A 24,574-nucleotide genomic window follows, 5' to 3' on the forward strand; every position below is an offset into this window, starting at 1 on the left:
TACCACATCCTCTTTTTCTAACATAGTTTCTTAATTGTCTACCATCCCATTAAAATATGAGAATAAATGGCAGTGTATTCCAACCTCTGTCTGACCGACAAAATGTCAAACAAAAAAAAAAATTCAGTCAGACAGAACTTTAAGATTTTTGGGTTGAATATATAGTGGAAAAGTTCATATTTCTCTTTCAGTCAAACAAACCCTATAACAGTTTGGCACAGACTGTAATGGTATATGTATTAGATACAAAATAGGGTCAGAGGATGAAATCTTGAAGTTAACTGTCTGTCCAAGCAAAATTCATGTAAAAACTACTAATAAACTAGAATTTATATTATTTGTTTCCCACATTTAGTCCAGTAAGTTTATATTCCTTTTTGTGAAGGTATTGTCATGTATTGAGTTCAACTATTTTCAATATTTCGATTTTTTCAAAATAATGTAAGTCAATTAAATTTCTAGCTGCGGAACTGTAGCTCTTAGGTCCTTATGTTATTTTTTGACTATTTGCAGACCATGGTCCGCAAATAGTAAAAAAATAACATAAGGACCTAAGAGCTACGGTTCCGCAGCTATTAAATTTCAAGAGCAATTTGTTACTGGCAAGTAGTCAAATAACATGAATATAAATAGTCCAAAATATAAAAAGTAAGGGTCCAATTTTGTTACAAATACACAAACAAAATTAGAAAATCACGTAAATAAATCGTCACTTTAAGTCTTAATCTGCTAAAAAGTTTAACACAGAAAAGTGTATCTGTGAAAATATAAAGTTGTTAACAGTATTCCCCTCAACAAAACTTTCCTGAGTATAAAAAATCATGACAGCAATCATTAAATCTAACGGCTAAAGCCTCACAACCCTGGAAGAAAAAATCCTAAAATCAAAAAATAACTTTACTAATCTTAAACCTGGATGATCATCTAGGCGTCATTTAAGGTATAACTTCATAAAAAAGGTCATCAGTGTTAGGGCAACTTACCTTCAAAGCTGCTCTGGAATAGATAGGTACACCATCATCATATTTCCCTGTCAGTATACCACCCGCCAATGGTGACCAGGTTATGGTACCAACACCTAGTGAAACAAAGTAACATTGGATGTATATCATATCTGGTTTTCTTTGTTTTGTACAAAAATTTGTAAGAATCCAATGTTAAATTTGATGATAAATGAGATGTTTAATACTTGAAAATATGTGTGTAAAATGTGGAATCAATCCCCAACCTTAGAAAAGTGTCTTATGCAATATGTCAATGTGAAATCTGGATTACTTAGGCATGATATTTCCTTAAAATAAGCATGGTGACTGGTTGGACCATGTTATTATAACCAATTCTGAGTTCTTACAATGCAAGGTGACAAAAAAGGGATCACATGGTTTAACCAATCCACAAAAAAACACGACTTTTTACTCTGAATTTCTTCAGCAACGAAGTGTTGGTGCTCTTTCAAATCCCTTTTGATCTGGAATCTTATGTTTATTTTGAATTTTCTAAATTGCTTTAATGGACAAAAAAAACAGAAAACAAATACAAGTTTCAACCAGGAAATGTCACAAATATGTGTGGCATCTATTCCACAAACCATAAAATTGAGAATGGAAATTGGGAATGTGTCAAAGAGACAACAACCCGACCATAGAAAAGGCAACAGCAGAAGGTTACCAACAGGTCTTTAATGTAGCGAGAAATTCCAGCACCTGGAGGCGTCCTTCAGCTGGCCTCTAAACAAATATATACTAGTTCAGTGATAATGAACACCATACTAAACTCATACCTATTTTCTGATAGAGTTCTGGCATTTGAAGTTCTACCTTCTCTCTCTGTAGTAAGTGATATTCAGCTTGCTCAGCTATTGGAGGGATCTGGTTAAATTGGCGAGCTACAGAATAGGCCTCCATTATCTCTGTAGGGGACCAACGTGATGTACCCCAGTACATAGCCCAACCTTGGTTTATAACATATGTGAAAGCCCGAACAATTTCTAAAAGAAAATTTACAACAATTAGTAGTTCATAAAGTTATAATAATCATACAGACTTTATTTTACTCACACAAAAATTAATAATAAAATGAATTTAAAAAATATCTTTCATGCATTTCCAAAAATAGCAGGAAAAGGCTGACTCAGAATTTTTCTTTATAATTGCATTGGAATTATTCTGGTCTCAAATCAAAATTTTGTTTATAAGTTTCAGAGCATTATATTATGGCAAAGTAAAGTTAGAGTGGAAATGGCAAATTAAAGTCAGAGTGGAAATGGCAAATTCAGCATGATCCAAATTAAAATTAGAGAAAGGAAACCAATTTTGAGATGTATGAACTAACAAATGAAAACCATGTAGCAGGGCACAATGAATAAATTCAGTTATTATTTTAAATTGCTTTTTCTTAACAAGAGTGTACACGCTGAAATGTCTCACCTTCTTTACTAATCATTGATATTATGTTGATAGTCCTAAATATAAAGCTTTCTTACAACTGTCACATAAACTTAAAACTAAACATTGACCAATGGCCCATGAAAATGAGGTAAAGATCAGATGAACCATGCCAGCTAGACATGTACAGCTAACAATTCTCTCATGATGACCTTGAAAGGTATGCACATACCAAATATAGTTATACTATTACTCATAATAAGAGAGAATTAAACATTACAAAGAATCTTAACTTTTTTTTCAAGTAGTCACTGAACCATGAAAATAAGGTCAAGGACATTGGACATGTGACTGACAGAAACTTCGTAACCATAGTCATCTATATACAAAGTATGAAGCTTCCAGGTCTTCCACCTTCTAAAATATAAAGCTTTTAAGAAGTTAGCTAACTGCTGTCGCCAGATCACTATCCCTATGTCGAGCTTTCTGCGACAAAATCGCAGGCTTGACAAAAACCTGTCAAATGATTGTTTTTAAAATCTCTTATGTCATATACACTAAAACTTCTGTTTTGTTTAAATATGAAATTTATAGGTGGTTATAGAATTTGTGTCTGCAGGATAATACATCCAAATGTCCTGTTTTATCTATGAACAAAGCAAGTCAAGTGGTGAAAATAGCTCTTTTTACCATTTTGGTCAGGTGAGCTTAGAAATTTATAATTTTGGTTCTTTTACACATACATACCTTCCATTGGAGTGTGTGAGTCTGGTCTGTTAGCAAATACTATATCTACATAATCTAACTGAAGTCTTTCTAACGAACATTTTAAACCTAGAATGTAAAAATTTACAGAAATTGGATTAGTTACAATAGGTATATGTATTAATACCTCATAGTTAATAACAATGAATCATAATGTTGAATTGCCATTAGAGGTATACTTCAGCAATATGAATGTAAAGTTGTGTCATCAAAATTATTTGAATTTTAATCTTTCCTGAAAACTAGAGGCTCTAAAGAGCCTGTGTCACTCACCTGGGTCTATGTGCATATATGTATAACAAAGGACACTCTCCAACACTAGACAAGAATAGACTTCATGATGAAAATCTCTGATTACCGCTATGTCCTATTTTTAGCCATGCCTGCCATCTTGGTAGGCAGGCAGGGTCATAAGACACATGTTAAAACTAAATACTCTAATGATGAATGTGGCCAGTTTGGTTGAATTTGTCTCAGAAGTTTTTTTAGTTTCAGAGGAGAAGATTTTTGAAAATATTACAAAAATTTTCAAAATATTGTTTAAATTTGACTATAAAGGGCAAAAATGATGATTGTGGCCAAGTTTAGCTTAATTTGGCCCAGTAATTAAGTGGGAGATTTTGTAATTTTAGTAAATGACGATAGACGATAACAACGAGCGATAAGTGATGAGAAAAATTCACTTGGCCCTGTGGGCCAGGTGAGCTTTAAAAAATTTAATAAATCAAATGATATCAAATTATGGAGATGTACAGAAATACTTAAAATCAGCTGATACAATTATTGACCTAGTAGTCAGGTGTTCATCTATCTAATCAATTTAGTAATAAGTGTTTAAACAAATCATGCAACTGGGTATCTAACAACCTTGACTTCCCATTATCATATCACTTATCAAAGTACAATATATGTAGTTTTATTTAAAGGAAGAATATATATCATATATTCATATATGATGGCCTTCTCTCAGTCTGTTATAAGAAGTCAAGCCCCAGCTAAATGTGGAATATGTGAAACAGACCGACCAATCAAGTGGAAGTGTATTGACTGTAGTCAATTACTGTGTAATCATTGCAAAGAAAGTGTTCATCCAGAATTAAAAAACACAGAGAATCATCAGGTAGTAAACATCAAAGATATTGGACAACTGACTGGTGTAGACTTGAACATCAATAAACAATATGAAACTACACTATCTGCAGTAGATTATTTGTCTTATTGTCATGATGATTCGTTGTGGATAAGTAGTTACAGAGATAGAGTATTACAGAGAGTAAAACCTGAAGGAACCAAACTGAACATACTATCCAGATTTAATATCGAGGTTTTTGGTATGGCTGTTACTCAATCAAATAATCTACTTATAGCTACAGAGGGATCAAGATTGAAGCAAATCAGTATTAATACAAGTACACTTACAGACTCAGTATATAATGTGTCACCATTCTTTCCTACAGCAATCCATATCACTAGTGACAATAAAGTTCTAGTAGGAGGTGGAAACAAGGACCGAAGAATCATAATACTAATGAATCAGAATGGAGACCATGAGAGAGTGTATGAACATGATCAACATAAACAACCTATATTTACCTATCCCGAGCACATTATCAGTACCAGGAATGGGAATATTCATGTAAAGGATGAAGTAAGCGATGACAGACGTAGAGTGGTAGTGTTAGGACAGGGTGGTGATATAATCAATATCTATACTGGAGATACAGTGATCAACAAGGATGAACCATTCTATCCAAGAGACATAGTGATAACACCTAAAGACAATGTTATTATAGCTGATGCAAGGAATTGTACACTTCATATCCTGAACAATGCTGGCCTGTTGATGACATATTATAAAACAAGTGACATAAACATAATCTTCCCATGGTCTCTTACATTCACTTCAACAGGTCAACTCTATATAGGATGTATGACACTAATAAGCGATACAATCAAGGATGCCAAGATATATGAAGTGACTATATCAGGATGTTAATCATGTGAATGTAACGAAGAAACGAATTGTTTACATTTTATTGTTATGTTAAATCAATTTAAACTTTATGTACCAGCACCAGTATAAAATATAAAATATGAATATTCATGTGGTGGATGTAGTTTGTGCTGACAGAGGCAGAGTAGTGGTGTTAAGACAGGGTTGGGATATTATCAATATATATATATACAGGAGACCCAGAGAAAATTAAAGACATACAATTCTATCCATATGACATAGCGTTAAACATTGTATAAAGAGAAAATATTATAATAGCAGATGTGAAAACTCATATAATTTAATTTTGGTTGTAATGTTTCTTCTGATTGGCTCACATTGTTTTGTTTATCAGCCCATAGACATAATTTTGTCATGTGACCGTGATGTCAACAAAATTTTCATGATTGACGCCGGTTATAATTAAATTTAGAATTATATTATAAGAAATGACTGTAATATTTTTTCTGTCTATCAGTCAGAGCTCTGACATAAACAAGTCAGAATAAAATGACTTCTTCAAGTCAGAAAATGTTTTGAAATTCTGACCTGTACGGGTCAATTTTTGTTTTGCGTAGTTTTCCATCGAGTCCGTCAAACCAGAAGATATTTTGAATTTGCCGCCGATCTAAGACACATACGATCACGTGGTTTTTTGGGAGAGATCACGTGTATGAGAGTCGTTGTTTTGGGAGTTTCTCGAACGAGAAGTTACATGAAAATATAGTGATTATTTACGTTTTTTAGTGAAAATCTAGGTCAATGTGGTCATTTTCAGAAGGTAATACATATTACCTCCGTATTTTCATGGCCATTTTAATATTTTTTGCGTGTGAAGAAGGTATTTGCAAGTGATTTTGTTGCTGTTTCATGAAGGCGCGTGACCTGTAAATACGGACGCGTGGCCTTTGAGATGACCTGGTGTCTGACAATTCTGACTTGTTCAGGTCAGAAAATGTTGTTATGATAATGAACTGTTATTTTCGGGAGACAACTCGTGTTGTCTTAAACAGTATTAACATAATAACCAGTCAGTGCAATTTTAAAAGTAAAATTATTGCTTCGAGCTGAACATCATCACGTGATTTTTCTATTTTTAATCTCAATCATGAATTGACTTTTTAACCTTTCCGAGTTTGCGGCTTATAAATATATTTGTTTTTTCGTTTCTCCCAATGAAAAAAACGATCTTTTGAATATTGATATTAATGAAAATGAAATGAAATCGGAATAATTTTAATAAAGGAAAAGGGAAGGGAGGGTTTAACTAAAGAACCGAAATATTTTTTTAATTTTTATTTTAAAAATGATTTTAACTTGAGAACATTATAAAAAATTCACAAAACGGGTTTTTCAATTATGAACATGGAATATGATATTAAAAACAAATCAAATGAAATGTAGGGTAAGGCTGCAGGGATCACCCTACCCCTGTCATTTGACAATGTTGAACAGTCGAGATCCCTGCCCCCTAAACTCAATTTTTCTCTGTAAAATATAATGAAATATACCAGGCTAGTCTCTATGGGTCGCCCCACCCCTTGTCATTTGAGAATGATCTTATATCTTGAAAATGGTCGAGATCCCCACCTGTAAACCATATATATTCCTTTTTATAATGTCAAATTAATTTGAATGAAATATACCGGGCTAGTCTCTGGGTTTACCCCTCCCCTGCCATTTGCGAATGTTCTTATATTTTGTAAACGGTCGAGATCCCCACCCCAAAACTATATATATTCGTGTATGGGAAAATAAATCAAACCCAATGTAATATAGGGGAAGTCCCTTGGGGGGGGGGGGGGGGGGGGGGGGTTCACCCCTACTGTGTGAAAACATGTAAATGGTCAAGATCCCCACCCCTGACCCATATATATTAGTGTAAGGGACAACAAGACAAATCAAATGAAATAAAGATAAAGTCCCTTGGGGTCACCCCACCCCCTCATGTTTGAAAACTTTTAAACGGTTGAGATACCCACCCCTTAAGCCTATATATTATTATATGGGACAATACAACGAATCAAATGAAATAAAGGGAAAGTCCATGGGGGTCATCCCCATCCCCCTTTTTGAAATGGTCTGGATCACCACCCCTAAACCATATAATATTCCTGTTCGTCATTTCAAGAAGATTTGAATGACATACAGGGTCAATCCCTAATTATATGGCATATATGTTTTCCTATGAAGTTACACATCTATAATTCTTACCCCAGATGCTTAGCCACATAAAGCATTAACCTTTTATTTGAAATATAGATAGTCTTTGTTTCTACAGAAGTGAGAAGAACATTGGAAGTCAGTATGTTCTGACTTATAAAAGTCTGAATGTTCTGACTTATGAAAGTCTGAATGTTCTGACTTATGAAAGTCTGAATGTTCTGACTTATGAAAGTCTGAATGTTCTGACTTATGAAAGTCTGAATGTTCTGACTTATGAAAGTCTGAATGTTCTGACTTATGAAAGTCTGAATGTTCTGACTTTAATTTAATAAGGCCAGAAAGACTCAGAATGATCTGAAGATAATGACTTGTTTTTAATGTTTAGAGTATTTAAGAATATGAATGCTCTTGTCATGCTAGTACCATAAGAAACCCTGACAAGATTTTGTTCCAAAAAAAATATATATTAAGAATAACAAGTGTACAATTGAACATAAATTACAAAGTTATAAATGTTGCTAAAAAATCTATTTAAAAAACACCCAATAGATAGTTGTAGTGAAAATATTATGTATTTATATGTACCACTTCTTGAAGGACAACGAAGTCACCAAACTTAGTCTGATTTTCTAAGTATTTTCTCCTCAACATTTTTTAACATGATTTGACCTGTTTAAGTCAGTTTACAGAAAAAAAAATCCGATCAAACTAGATTTCTTCATCTTAGCCCCCCCTTTTTCTCCTTATCTGAATCTGCTACTGTTGGGATAGTTTTTAGAATAATGTTTTTTACAACCAAAAGTTCTATATGTTAACTTTACAGAAAAAAAGTCATAAAAATACAAAAATAAAATAAATTTTTAAGATATTAATTTGATGAAATTTGTTAAAAAAAATACATTTGAATATAAAATATACCAAATACATTTTTTTATAGTCCTCAATACTGTGACTTGAGGGGACCATATTTCATCAGTCTTTTATCTGGTTTGTCATACATTTTAAAATCAATATGAAAATCCTAGACTTAAAAGTTGACATGAGTTTAGTTTTGACTGACTCTTTGAAGTCAGAACATGATTTGACCTGTTAAAGTCAGTTTACAGAGAAAATTAAATCCAATCAAAACTAGGTCTTTTTCTTCTAACCCCCCCCCCCTTTCCCTTTTATCTGAATCTGCTACTGTTGAGTTAATTAATTGATAAGTTTATTAGAAACAATTCAGTCAAATGGTTTAAAATAATATATTTTACCACCAAAAGTTCCATGTGTTAACTTAACAGAAAAGAAAGGTCATGAAAATACAGAAATATAATAAAATTTAAAGATGATTTGATGAAATTTGTAAACAAAATATATTGAATATAAAATATTAGTTCTCATTATTGTGACTTTATTATTGGGTGTCTTTTATCTGATTTTCCCATACGTTCTTAAATGCATATATTTATGACAATGCCAGACTTAACAGTTGTAATAATAAGTTAAAGTGAAGTTTTTGACTGACTCTTTGAAGTCAGAACATAATTTGACCAGTTTAAAACAAAATACATTTAAATATTAAATAATCAATATGCAAAATAAACTTTTTTATAGTCCTCATTTATAATTGCGCTGTATGGGGACCTTATTTCCTCTGTCTTTTATCTGGCTTTTCCGTACATTTTTAAATCAATATGAAAAAACTAGACTTAAAAGTTGAAATATGTTTAGATGGGACTGACTTTATGAAGTCAGAACATGACTTGACCTGTTTAAGTCAGTTGACAGGGAAAAAATGTCCTATCAAAGCTAGGTGTTCTTCCTCTAATCCCCCTCCCCACTAAATATCAATCTGCTACTGTTGAGTTAATTAATTACTGATTTTTTTTTAGAAAAAATTCAGTCAAATGGTTATTAAAGTATAATGTTTTTTTGCTACCACAAGTTCCATGTGTTAACTTAACAGAAAAGAAAAGTCATGAAAATACAGAAATAATACAATATTTTTTTTTTAGATAATTTGATGAAAATCTCTAAAAAAACAAAATGCATTTGAATATTGAATATATCAAATAAAAATGTTCCATACATTTTAAATCAATATGAAAATCCTGGACTTAAAAGTTGAAATAAGTTTAGTTTTGACAGACTCTTTGAAGTCAGAACATGATTTGACCTGTTAAAGTCAGTTTACAGAAAAAAAAATCCAATCAAACTAGGTTTCTTCATCTTAGCCCCCCCCCCCCTTTTTCCCTTATTTGAATCTGCTACTGTTGAGTTTAAAAAAAATTATGAAACAATTCAGTCAAATGGTTTGTAGAATAATGTTTTTTACAACCAAAAGTTCTATTTGTTAACTTAACAGAAAAAAAGTCATGAAAATACGGAAATAGAATAAATTTTTAAGATATTAATTTGATGAAATTTGTTAACAAAATACATTTGAATATAAAATATACCAAATACATTTTTGTATAGTTCTCAATATTGTGACTTAAGGGGACCTTATTTCATCAGTCTTTTATCTGGTTTCCCATACATTTTAAAATCAATATGAAAATCCTAGACTTAAAAGTTGAAATAAGTTTAGTTTTGACTGACTCTTTGAAGTCAGAACATGATTTGACCTGTTAAAGTCAGTTTACAGAGAAAATTAAATCCAATCAAAACTAGGTCTTCTTCTTCTAAGCCCCCCCTCTCTTCCCCTTTTTCCCTTATCTGAATCTGCTACTGTTGAGTTAATTAATTGATAGGTTTATTAGAAACAATTCAGTCAAATGGTTTAAAATAATATATTTTAAAACCAAAAGTTCCATGTGTTAACTTATATTAACAGAAAAGAAAGGTCATGAAAATACAGAAATATAATAAAATTTAAAGATGATTTGATGAAATTTGTAAACAAAATTTATTTGAATATAAAATATACCAAACACATTTTTTTATAGTCCTCATTATTGTGACTTTATTATTGGGTGTCTTTTATCTGATTTTCCCATACATTCTTAAATGCATATGACAATGCCAGACTAAAAAGTTGTAATAATTAGCTAAAGTGAAGTTTTTGACTGACTCTTTGAAGTCAGAACATAATTTGACCGGTTTAAAACAAAATACATTTAAATATATTGAATATGCAAAATAAACTTTTTTATAGTCCTCATTATTGCGCCGTACGGGGACCTTATTTCCTCTGTCTTTTATCTAGCTTTTCCGTACATTTTTAAATCAATATGAAAAAAACTAGACTTGAAAGTTGAAATAAGTTTAGTTGGGACCGACTCTTTGAAGTCTGAACACGATTTGACCTGTTAAAGTCAGTTTACAGAAAAAAAAATGTTCAATCAAAACTAAGTCTTCCTCCTTTAAGCCCCCTCCATATCTGAATCTGCTACTGTTGAGTTAATTAATTCATATTTTTTTTTAAGAAACAATTCAGTCAAATGGTTTTTAAAATAATGTTTTTTAAAACCGAAAGTTCCAAATGTTAATTCAACAGAAAAAAGTCATGAAAATACAGAAATATAATAAAATTTTAAAATAATTTGGAGAAATTTGTTAACAAAATACATTTGAATGTTAAATAATAATATACCAAATACAATTTTTTTATAGTCCACATTTTTGTGACTTTATTATTGGGTGTCTTTTATCTGAGTTTCTTATACATTCTTAAATACATATGACAATCCCAGACTTAAAGTTGCAATACTTAATTAAAGTATAGTTTTTTACTGACTCCTTGAAGTCAGAACATAATGTGACTTGTTCAAGTCAGTTTGCACAACAGGATTTACCTCAATGAAATATTATGATATCAAAAATATACCAAATTATCTTTTATATATATAGTTCTTATAATTGTGACTTAATTTTTTGTGATTTTTTTTCCTACTTGTATCCATACATTCTAACAATCACATAAAAATCATGATAATGCACGACTTTTACAGAACTTTGCAAGCCATTTAGTTTTTGACAGACTCTTTTAAGTCAGAATATGATTTGACCTGTTTAAGTAAATTTGTCCGAACATGCCCATTTGACCTATTAAGTCAATTTGTCTGAACATGATTTGACCTGTTTAAGTCAGATTGCAGAACAAATTTTCCAATCAAAGCTAGGTGTACTTCCTTTAAGCCCTGCTTCTGAATCTGCCATTTGTGAATTTATTTGATAAATGTTTAGAAACAATTAAGTCAAATGGTTATTTATTTTAGGGGATCTTACATATATTTCTTATGTCTGACGTTCCCATACTTTCATTTAATATCATATGTCAGTGCCTCACTCTAAAAATTTCAATAAATTTAATTTTGGGCTGACTGTTTTAAGTCAAAACATGATTTGACCTGTTTAAAATAAATTGCATTTAAATATTGAATATACCAAATATTTTTTTTTATAGTCCTCATTGTGACTTTAGGGGACCTTTAATATTTTCTCTGTCCTATATATATCTGGCTTTCCCATACATTTTTAAATCAATATGACGGTACTAGACTTAAAGGTTGAAATAAGTTTAGTTTTGACTGACTCTTTGAAGTCAGAACATAGTGTGACTTGTTTGAGTCAGTTTGCACAACAGTATTTACCTCAATGAAATATTAAAATAATAAATGTTTTGCTCTTGATAAATTTAGCTAAAAGTGGATGAGAATAGATCCCTTATTTTTTCCTTGGAAGATTTGAAGTATTGTTATGGTACTAGTAAATGTATCCAATATTGTATTTTGTAAATCTTTTGATATTGACAGAAAATTGTATGATCCATTTTTTTCTGCTTTGGTTTTTGTTTGTATTTTGAAATGATTGAATTTGATGAAATAAATATATTATGTTAAGATTCTGGAAAGAAGAAAGTATGATGAGCCCCACTTTTTAAACTCTTTGATTCAAAACTAGTAATCACTATATTTTATGGAGATTGATAACAAAGTGGTAGTAATGACTGCTTCAAGTCAGAACAAAAATGACCTCTCTAAGTCAAAATGCATTAAAAAGGGACATAAATCTTATTAGAATATGAAGATATTAAGTCACAATATTTTATGCAAAAGCTGACCTGTGGAAGTCATTTTATGATAAATTAAAGTCTGACATAAACTGACCTGTACAAGTCATATTCTGTTGAGTGCAAGAAGGGAGACAACACTTACATCAAATTATATCTGACCTATGGAAGTCATTTTATTCTGACTTGTTTATGTCAGAGCTCTGACTGTCTATTCAAAATAACATAAAAAATGGGATGCACACTTATTAATTACACGCTACGCCAGTGTTATTCAGTGTGCACCACATTATTGATGTTACTTCTTCATAAGACAGAAAAAATATTAGTCATTCCTTAAATAAGGTAATTCAGGTGATCTGAGAACACATTATTACACAAAGAACATTACATTGATACTTCCGAATTCTCTGGTATTTACTTAAAAAAACTAACTTCACATAGGAGGAAGTAGACAGGCCAAGAAAGCCAAAATATATATTCAAAGACCTCTTCAGGATATTAAAACAGTTAAACTAATTATTTATACATAAACCACTATAATCATTAACTTATTGTGTCATTTAAATGCATAAGGAATGAACTGTCAAATTAATGGAAAAAAACTGGGTTTCAGGGCAGATAGATCTTAACCTGATGAATATTTAAACCCCATGTCAGATTTGCCCTAAATGCTTCAGTTTCAGAGATATATAAGCCAAAAACTGCATTTTTACCCCTATGTTCTATTTTAAGCCATGTCGGCCATGTTAGTTGGCAGGCGGCGTCATAGGACAAATTTTTAAAACTATATACCCTAATGATGATTGTGGCCAAGTTTGGTTAAATTTGGACCAGTAGTTTCAGAGGAAAAACATTTATGTAAAAGTTAACGACGATGGATGCCAAGTGATGAGAAAAGATCACTTAGCCCTTTAAGGTGGTATGGGTGTCTTTCGCCATCTTGGATTGTAAAAAACAGAGAATCTAAGGTCCGTATTTTCTATCAAATTAGCAAAATTTGATGCAAGAAGGCAGATATTTCATGTGTTTTTACATTTAAAAGATCCAATTTATAAGAATATAACTTATAAATATAAATATATGTACAAGTGTAGATTATTTTTGGTTGTTTTTAAATATTTTGAAATTGTCATTTTAAGGGGAGATAACTCTAAAACAGTGCATTTTCTGTTGGATTGTTCAAGGAATTTTCCTAAATTGTATTTTAGCCGGAAAAAACGTACGGTGACCCTATCTTTTCTTTTGATATTATCAAAGCATTGTTTGAAAGCTATATTTTCCTAATTTATTTTACAATTCTATCATTTCGTTTAGTTTCTATTCACAAAATGGTGTTTTTTCCTGTATAATCCATACAAAATGTGTCATTTTGTCACGACCCGTAGCTTGAAAAAATGCACGGTGACCTATCATTTTTATAATATTTTTTAACATGTATCAATAGATACTACATTTTGGCAAAGTATGAACAAATTCTATCATTTTTATTTTAGACTCCCATACCACCTTAAGCCATTTGAGCTTAAAAGAGTTTACATACATATGAAATATGTCTTGCAAAGACCTTTTTGATAATGATCTGTTGTATTCAACTGTATCTCTGATAGTTGTATTCAACAGATCATTATCAAAAAGGTCTTTGAAAGATATAGTTCATATTCATGTAAACACTTTTTTTCAGGAAAAAAAAGAAAGACAAAAGTAAATTTTGTTAAACTTTGATAGGTTGCAAGTTAAATATGTTGTAGTTCGATATTATTTGGTGTAAACATTCCTTTTTAAGATAAAGGTTTAAATTGATAAATGTATTATGCTTACTAATACCAAACTGTAAATTGTTCACAAGATTACTCTTCAGAAACGTTTCTTTTGCAATATCATTTTATTAATAAATGAGGTAACTAAACCTCCAAAACTGAAACTCTGATTTTTTTTTTGGTAATGTGAATGCAATGTAAATTTTAATAGAGATGTTAAAGTTAGAGATGTTACATATCAAAATTTACAGTGCATACAATTTGTATATAATATTTGTAAGGTCAATCATTTTACATTTGAAAAAAGCTTGAATTGTTTTAAACTACTATGTAACTCAAGACCAAACACTTTGTGGAATATACATGTATGATCACTGGAACAGGCACACATGAGACGATGATATACACAATAATACAAATTCACTTTAACCCAAATAGAAGCACTGTATACACTAACAAAGTTATCTTTAAAAAAAGAAAAAAGCAAACAAAATACATCCAAATAAATGAAACAAATGTCAAATTTTCAATTTTGATAAAGGGGGATAACCCAAAGTAACACCAAGATGAAAAGAACAAACTACACATTCATGACATTTATACAAACTCTAGTCATTTTAATAAAAAAAATAAGTAACTTAATAATTTGTGGTCTGATAATGTAAGGGTTGTACATGGAAAATTTGAGTTGTCTCTCTTTGTAATAATTTTTTTATATATTTTTATAAGAGCTGCATTGTACTAAGTAGGGTCTGGTTAGCTCATTGTTAAACATGCTGTTATGTACTTATTGTGATAAATAGTGTCAAATTTTTTACTTGTATGCATTTACATGCACCTGTTTACATTTTCAAATATTAGCCATAGTGTTTACACACTATTTTGCTTGCACAGCAAATGACTATTATATAGATCAACTGTCAGAATTTAGTAAATTCTAGGTGATAAATTCTCTTTTATCTTTAATTTCAATTTCTATTGTTTTCCCCCTTAATATAATGTAGATACGTACAAAGAGAGACAACTCAAATTTTTCATGTACAACCCTTACATTATCAGACCAAAAATTATTAAGTTACTTATTTTTTCATTTAATTATTAAACACAACTGATATATCGAAACTACATTGTATCTAATAAGAATTGAGCCTCTAATATAATATAAGGATTAATGGATTTGAAATTTATTCATATAATTTTTTGAATATAAATGACAGTGCATCATACGCCTTTAAAGGCTTGTTGGTATAAATATACATGTGAATTGACTGCTTATGTTTAACATTGTTATATATTGTGTTTCATGTATATGTACCAAGTTGTACTTTAAAATAAAAATATCTATCTATAGTGAATTACTGGTCTTTCATCCTTTATAAAACAATCATACACAGACTCAACTTTATACAGTAAGAAATTCAGACCCCCCCCCCATTACAAATTTTCATAGTAAACAATTCTATAAAACTGGCTGTTGATGCAGGGATCAATGTATTATTTATTTTAAAGATAACAATCATAAAACATTTAGAAGATTCCTAAATTTCCGCCCCAGATTTGTTAATTGAATCTGAAAATGCACCACAAATTATAGCATGATTTATGAAAACTATTTCAGATTCAATTAACAATTCTCGGGCGGAAATTTAGGAATCTTCTAAATGTTTTATGATTGTTTATCTTTAAAATAATTGCTTATATAAACTCAATGCGAGGACTAATGTAAGATACAGTGTAACCTGTGTTAATTGACACACTGGGGGACCAGAGAAAAAGTGTCAGATTTAGCAGGGTGTCAGAATATTTATTTTTTTTCGGTTGAATAGGTATATTTTGGGACCATGAATATGTGTTGGTTAAGCAGGAAGTTGGAATACTCTGGTGTCAGATTAGGCAGGTTACAATGTAGTGGAATGAGCAGAATAATTTTATAAACTATGATCTTACCTTCAATAATATGCTTTCTTGACAAGCCCTTTTCTGTTTCTGCTCTGAAATGAAATCATCAAAAATAAAAGATTTTAAAACTATCTATCTGGATATTTTTTCATGTTCAGCTACCAAATAGTTATCATTCTACAGTGTTAGATAAAGGGGCCTCAGTTGCCAAGTGGTCTAAGTAGTTCTACTACTGTAATCTATATCCATTCAACACTGAGGTTGAGATTTCTAAACCCCTCTTGGTTGATGCACTCAACTCCAATCTTAATTGACTAGGATTGTCAGTTTTCCTATCAAAGGTTGGTGGTTTTCTCTAGGAACTCCAGTTCCTAAACCCATTAAAACTGATTGGCATGAAATAGCCTAAAAGTGGCGCTTAGAAGTGGCTTTATTTTCAGTGTCGGATCCAGAAATTTTCATAAGTGGGGGGCCCACTGACTGACCTCAGAGGGGGACCGCTCCAGTCACGCTTCAATGATTCCCCATATAAGCAACCAATTTTTTTCCCAAAAAGGGGGGGCACGGGACCCCCCCCCCCCCACTAAATCCGCCTCTGTTTTTTAAACACCACCAATCATTCAATCAATAAGTGTTGGATACCTATGGCAGTTTATATGTTTATAAAATGTCAGTTAAGACAATCACATAATTGAGCTAAAACTAAGCAGGCAAATTTTACATTTAGTGAGCTTTGGGAGTCCTGTTTTGGGTTTTTTTATTACATCAAATATTTCATATTTTTGGCTTTCTAATCTATTGGTCTTTCCTGCTTAGTTTAATTGTAAATCAGGCAAATATTTGTAAAACATATTTTGTGTCCCTGATTTACTATAAATTCACATCAACTTTTCATTTCACTCCTTATATATTTGCTGAAGTCAAGGTGCCACACCATACACAGAGCAAAATGTATAAACTTACTTTCCACCCCAGTATAGTTTTGTTGATATAATATAGCTTGACCTTCTCCAGGTTTTCTTTTTCAATATTTTTCCCAACAGGATTTCTGCCCTGAAATAGCAAAAATAGAATATTAGAAGGATTAGAATAATTGTGATATTTTTTGTCGAGCATGCCAGAAGTGAGACACAGCAATCCTAAATTAGATGGTTGGCAACTGCATGGGCTGGTTCATCATATAGATAGAGAGCAAAAATATTAAAATATTTATTTTTCATTTACCATTTTTCAATGATTAATGAACTTAGTTTATTACCTGTAAAACAAGTAGATACAGTCTAGGGTTAAAGCTTTTTACACATCAAATACTTTGTTATAAACCTCCATAGGATTTATGAAACTTAAGCAGAAGCTTTGTTATAGTAAACCCTTTTGCTGACAAATCCTGGTTTATCAGGATTCACAATTAAGACAAGATAACTACAGACAAGATTTTATTGATATTTATTAAGAAGATCTCCCACTTGAGTCATAGTGGCCAAGGAAGGGGAAGCCATCATGCCAGAAAAGCTTCTGTCAGGGCAGCTATCTGTGAAAGGGTTAAGAGATAATGTCTGATGTCTTTTGAAATAAGTTAAAGCCTGAAAATTGTCAGCAGCTCCATGCCATGTGCCACCATTTTATCTGGAATTTTCCTTTGGAAAAACAGGATAAATTCCTAAAGTCCCATCTCTATTACAGCAATTAAGAATTCAAAAAGTATTATAGTATTGTCAAGTACAAAAAATGTCTATTACAACAATTAAGGAGGTACATAACACTACAGGGAGATAACTCCATAAAACTCAACTCAACGTTTTAATTACATTGGGTTGTCAAGGCAATACTTAACTTCTCAATGATCAAAATTTGTGTTAGTTATTCGGCTATATATCCAATGAAAATTTTCAAATAAAGGGTGTGGTTTAATTTTTTTTAAATCTTTTATATTTTTTCAAAGGTCAATTTATTATTTTGCCAAAATTTTATGAAAATTAAATGAGCCAAATAAATTTTAGTCAGGGTGTTTGGTACCACCTTAAGGATTCAAAAAGTGGTATAGTATTTTAAAGTACAAGTAATGACAAACAGTCCTACTAAGTATGAAATGTGTAGGCATGTTATCTCAGAAAAGTAAACTGTCATGGAAAAATAAGTTTTCCATTCAAATGTATTTTTTGTCAAAATCTTTGGGTCAGAACTTAAAATTTGTGGGTTTTTTTTTTGCTTTATTGTTGAACAGGTTAGTGAGCAAGACATTAAAGTGATGAATACTGAAAACTGTGAATCAATGGCTTTATAATGTTCATATACAAAGACAAAGTTAAGTTGAAATAAACAACCACTACTATTGTATGACAGTAATGTACACTTTGTTTGTTTTACTGTCAAAACATTAATTTTTGTGGGGTTAAAATTTCATTGTTTTGTCTCTATATAAGATTTCATGGGGATTTAATTTCTAGGTTTCCTGTAAATGGAAGTGATATTATATGTAGGTTAAATTTTTGTGAGGGTCTTAATTTTCGTGGATATTTCCTTTCCATGATATTATAAATGAAATTAAATTCTCAAGGAAAATATCTGATTTAACAGTTCTTTTTCTGCAATAACTATTGTGGTTCTACTTACTTTCCCGCTGCATACACCTCAGCTGTGTCAAAGAAATTGATTCCACTTTCATAGGCTAAGGTCAAAATCTCTTCAGCCATCTGAAGTACAAAACTTACTTTAGCAAATACGAATTTAAATTTGGTTTCTTTGTTGGTGGCAATGTTATATATTTTATCTAAAAAGACACTTTACAAAATAAAAATAAACAAAGTGGTGTGGAGATTTTGATTTACAAATATATACATTATAACCCAAATCACAATGTTTAAGTGATGCAAGGGCACTAACTCTAAAATAAAAATATTGAAAAAATGAACCATAACAATGTCTCAAATATATTCAATAGTCCTGAATTATTTGAAATTATCTAATAAAAATTTATGCTAAAATCATGAAGTTATGAAACAGATAGCTTGTTACTCTTTGATTGCAGAACCTATTGTAATCTATGATTATATCACCTCTTAATCACAAGTTTTGTATGCGGCATATTCTTTAATTTGGTATGCAGTATATTCTTTAATTTCAGTGTCAGTTCTTCTAATTTGAATTCTGATTTTTTTAATGTTTCAACTTCCAAGTTGATTCTTCATTTTTCTGTATCCTGGAAAAATGGAAATATTTATACGACTCAATATAAGTACTAACCTCATCCGTAATCTGACCTCCAAAGGTCACCCATGTTCCTGAAACAAAAATATAAAGAGGTAAATAAAATGCAGCCAAATAAACATACAAGTTTAGTGATGATTTTTATTGAGGGTTGTAAAGGGTTATTTTTCGTGCAACGTGTTTTGACATCTTTATTTCACATGCATCCGTGAAAAAGGTTCGTTATTTACCGTATTTTATGAAATGGGTAAAAAGATCAACATGAAGAAATTTTTAATTGTTCCTTCATTATGCAATGGCAATTTTATTTCTAGTTCTGCCGTGCAGATACCCCCCTTGACACCCCTCTGTATTTATTTAGGAATTTAGGAATTTCATACAGTACAGTAAACTCTAGATTTCCCTCAGTAGAGTGGTAAAATGAGAATAGAAAAGTTTAACAATATGATGTCTAAATATTCTTTAACCACAGACTCTGTTAAATCTATATGTTGATGACCAATATTGATATTACTACAATAAGTATAAACATCAAGGCAAAACACAGCTGTGAAAACAACATCACCAATTGATTGCTTGTGTCTTCTTCTTCTTTAAGATTACCTTACAAAGAAAATATGATTGACAGATATACAAATATCAACAATTCCCCTGTTTCTATTTCTGGCAAAAATTGATTGTCTCCTATAAGATTAGCTTATACTTAAAAATGTTACTGACAGATATACAAATATTAACAAGCTATGAAATATGAAATAGGTCAAAACATAAACTTAAAAAAAACCAGTAACATGGTTCCAAAAATTCCCCAGTTTCTATTTCTGGCAGCAGTTGTTGATTTTAACTATAAATAGTTGATTTTGATTGAAAGTTATAGATGAAAGCCGATGTTATCAGTTTATTAACCACATAGAAGTAGATAATACAATTATAAATAGATCAAAACTGGCAGCAGACCGTAATCTGACCTGTATGATGTTTGGCTACACTTCATGTTCAGAACTAGGTCAAGGACTCAAAGACAATTTGTTTGTAAATAAAGAATCCTCAATCATTTAGTAAAACAAAATAATACAATATAAATAGTTCATAATGGGCATATTAATATTTCAGTTCAACCTTAATTATGTAAATTAACATAAACAAAAATTGGTAGCCCTGGTTAATATTTTGAAATTGTGTGAACATCACTCTGAGGAACATCAAAATCATTATTTAGATTTTAACTTTTATTAGAGTATATTCATAGTTGCAATAAAGTCACAATTGTATTGAAACTTTGCAGCTCTGATCTAATTAGTTTTCATTATCCAGAGGAAATCAAGTTTGTTTTGCTTGCATGTATGTTTGATTATTCTCACATGCAGCTGGTTCCTAAGACGGAAGAATGGATAAGACATACAGACCAGAACCCAACAGAATAAGTGACCCCTCATCTTTCTTAATATAAACCCTAATTTGGTACATAAAAAATAAAAATAAACCTCTAATGAAATATTCTGTCACCGAAATATCATATCTCATAGTGCTAACCTAGTTAAATTAAAAAAAGTAATAAAAAGTGAAAAACACATTGAATGAGATTTGCATAAAGATTTATAAGACAGCCATTCAGCATGCAGCACAAGCACATTTCACATCACCATAAACAATATACAGACACCTACATTTTTTTAAAAAGCCATGATACCTTAAACAACTATAGAATAAATTTCAGACAATTTTTAAAACACCTGATAACATTAACTAACTTTCCATGAAACCCAGAAAAAGAGAAAACCATTGGCAATATTCCGGACTAAAGGCAGGTACATAAACCTTCTTAAAATGAACAATTACCAGACTTTCGAACACTTTAAACAGTTTAACTACATGAGCACCATGTTTTATTTAATTAGACTATAACTTGAAATTTAACTGACAGAACTGTATTAAAATACATCTAATTTCACCAACTATAAATAAAACATCAACCAATTTTCTTCAGACAATCCTGTACTTTTAATTCTATTTTACACTGTGTGTGAGGTAACTTCACATAGATGTTTAATAGTTTAATTATTTCTGACTGTAATCAGACATAAAGCCTCTAAACCTTAAATATAATCTCTGAACCTCACATGTGTAACTAAAAGCTTAAATGTTGTTTTAAGTTAGCAATTAGCAATTTCTTTATGTAATGAAGGAAAGCTAATGCATTTATCCTCCTAGACTTATCCTATATCTTATTCCAATAAATTTCCGAGAGCTTCCCTACTTTCTAATCCTTAATCAGCTAACATTATGATACCAAAAGAATACATAGATATAGGAGGATGTTGTATGAGTGCCAATGAGACAACTCTCCATCCAAGTCACAATTTATAAAAGTAAACCATTATAGGTCAAGGTACGGTCTTCAACACAGAGCCTTGGCTCACACCAAACAGCAAGCTATAAAAAGCCCCAAAAAATTACTAGTGTAAAACCATTCAAACAGGAAAACCAACAGTTTAATCTATATATAAAAAGGAGAAATTTGCAGCTGATGACAGTTTCCATGCATTTACTTATTTCAAAACTTTGCATCAGACATTATCTCTTAGTCATAACAAAGCTTCTGGTCAAGTTTCATAAAATCCTATGAAGGTTTATAACAAAGTATTTGATATGGTAAAAAGCTTTAACCCCAGACTGTATCTTCTGTTTTTACAGGTAATAAACTAATAGATATAGGAAGATGTGGTATGAGTGCCAATGAGACAACTATCCATCTGAGTCACAATTTATAAAAGTTAACTATTATAGGTTAAGGTAAGGTCTTAACACATAAACACATACAGCAAGCTATAAAGGGCCCCAAAAAATTACTAGTATAAAACCATTCAAACGTGTTGTCTATATCAAAAACGAGAATAAAGAAACACTTATGAACCACAACTATACTGAACATCAGATTCCTGACTTAGGTAGGACAGGTACAAACTATTGCAGCAGGATTAAATGTTTTAATGGTACCAAACCATCACCCTTATCTGAAACAATAGTGTAACATCACAACCTAGAAAGACACATTATAAAATATCAATTAGAAAGGCTTAACTCAATCAGTCCATTTCCCTGCTTTCTATTCCTTAATCAGCTAACATTATGGTATCAAAACTAATATAGTTTTATATATAATACTAGTATATATTTGTTTAGGGGCCAGCTGAAGGACGCCTCTGGATGCGGGAATTTCTCGCTACATTGAAGACCTGTTGGTGACCTTCTGCTGTTGTTTTTTTCAATGGTCGGGTTGTTGTCTCTTTGGCACATTCCCCATTTCCATTCTCAATTTTATAATAATGATAAAAAAGATTTGTAGCATGGGTTTTACTTATTGATGTAGATCTACATTTGCTTCTACATCATATGGTGTTTGATGTAGAGTTGTCTCATTGGCAATCATAGCACATCTTCTAACTTTTATAAAGTTATTATTTCATATATCAAAAGTTTTGAGCTTATTTTCCAGTAATAAAACTGCTAGAGTACTTGTTGATGCATCTTGAGACACTCAATTAAACTGTTGATTATTTATAACGACATTAACATAGAAAATCATCATTATCTGTGTGATATGTTAATAGTTAAGCTGTCGTAAAATGAATAAAAGGAAGATTACATTGCAACTGAAGAACATAAAATACCTACTTAATAGAGGTTGTAAAATTTCTACAAAACTGTAATCTGAAATCATTCTTCAATCTACTGAAGATGTCATAACAGAATATAAATATAAATGTTGGGAAATATCCAAATTGTTTCTGTTTTATATCTGTTGAAATTCAAAGCAAGAAAACATAATAACTAAATATTTCAAAGAAACAATTGAGAAAATGAATGGAATTTGATCAATTTCCTACTGTAAGCCAATGTCTCATCTGACCAAATATGAAGTCATATTGTTTTTTTTAGTTTCTAGGAACGTGAGAAGATATTTCTTACTTCATTCAAAATTTTGATGAATTAAAAGTACACTTGTATTTACAAACAAGAAGTTTGTTTATAAAATCGAAATTAAAATCTTTTATTCAACATTTTGAAGATTTCAAAGTACTTGTCTTAAGGCAAACAATGCAAACAGTTCATTCATAAAATCGAAATTAAAATCTTTATTCAACATTTTGATGAATTCAGAGTACATGTATGGGCAAACAAGCAGTTCATTCATAAATTGAAATTAAAATCTCATGTATTAATGACAAGAACTTGAATAATAATGGCAGAAGGAAAGTCCACATTATATATTTACAAAAGTACAGAAAACGCTATCATAAAATTGAGCATTGATATGGAAAATATGTCAAAGAGACAAAAACCCGACCAAAGAGCAGACAACAACCAAAGGCCACAGATGGGTATTCAACTCCATGAGAAAATCCTCAACTGCGGGTGGTCCTCAGCTGGCAGGCCTTTATATAATTGTGGACTAGTTCAGTGAAAATGGACATCACACTAAACTCCAAAACATATAAATGAACTAAAATTAAAACAAGAGGCTCTCAAGAGCCTGAATCGCTCACCTGAATTTTTTTGGTTTAATCTCTCATCAATGATTATTTTGGCTTTTCAATTTAATTAAATGTTCTTTGAATCGTCCTATTTTCTTCAAAAGCAAAAAAAAATCATTTTCTCCTATGTTCTATTTTAGCCATAGGTGCTATGTTTCTTGACATACAAGGAAATGAAATATAAAATTTATACTAGATACTCTGAAACTCATTTAGCCTAAGTTTGGCTGAAATTGATACAGCAGTTTCATAAGAGAAGATTTTTTAAAGTAAGTCAACATGATGAACAAATTGTGAAAAAAGTCTTTAAAGGGCAATAACTCCTAAAGAGGTCAATTGACAATTTTGGTCAAATTGACTTATTTGTAGATCTTACATTGCTGATCATATTTGCTGTTTACAGTTTATCTTTATCTATAATAATATTCAAGATAATGACCAAAAACTGCAAAATTTCCTTAAAATTACCAATTAAGTGGCAGCAACCCAACAATTGGATGTTTGATTCATCTGAAAATTTCAGGGCTGATAGATATTGACCTAATGAACATTTTTACTCCATGTCAGATTTGCTCTTAATGCTTTCGTTTTTGAGATATAAGCCAAAAACTGCATTTGACCCCTATGTTCTATTTTAAGTAACGGCGGCCATGTTTTTTGACGGATCAAAAATCAAAGCACACACTTTGTGCAGGATAATCTAAGGAACAACCATGCTAAGTTTTAACCAAATCCATTCAGTAGTTTCAGAGGAGAAGATTTTTTAAAGTTAGCAAATATAATGAACAAATTGTGAAAAATTGTCATTAAAGGACAATAACCCCTTACGGGGTCAATTGACAATTTTGGTCATATTAACTTATTTGTAG

At 31.0% G+C, this 24,574-nt stretch overlaps 1 protein-coding gene across 6 annotated transcripts in view; it reads right to left on the reverse strand.

The window, feature by feature from the left end:
- LOC139501896 (voltage-gated potassium channel subunit beta-2-like) overlaps positions 1-24,574 on the reverse strand; it is a 76,535-nt gene that overhangs the window by 33,852 nt on the left and 18,109 nt on the right. For all 6 annotated transcript variants that reach the window (XM_071291197.1, XM_071291194.1, XM_071291196.1 and 3 more), the window contains 7 exons: positions 19,207-19,244; positions 18,577-18,656; positions 16,927-17,016; positions 16,012-16,055; positions 3,132-3,218; positions 1,781-1,987; positions 984-1,078 (listed from right to left, as the gene is read on the reverse strand). In XM_071291197.1, coding sequence (XP_071147298.1) covers positions 984-1,078; positions 1,781-1,987; positions 3,132-3,218; positions 16,012-16,055; positions 16,927-17,016; positions 18,577-18,656; positions 19,207-19,244 — 641 coding nt within the window. The remainder of the gene's footprint in view (positions 1-983; positions 1,079-1,780; positions 1,988-3,131; positions 3,219-16,011; positions 16,056-16,926; positions 17,017-18,576; positions 18,657-19,206; positions 19,245-24,574) is intronic.

Source organism: Mytilus edulis, chromosome 13 (assembly GCF_963676685.1).
Source record: "Mytilus edulis chromosome 13, xbMytEdul2.2, whole genome shotgun sequence".
In the NCBI taxonomy this organism is placed as follows: Eukaryota; Metazoa; Mollusca; class Bivalvia; order Mytilida; family Mytilidae; genus Mytilus; species Mytilus edulis.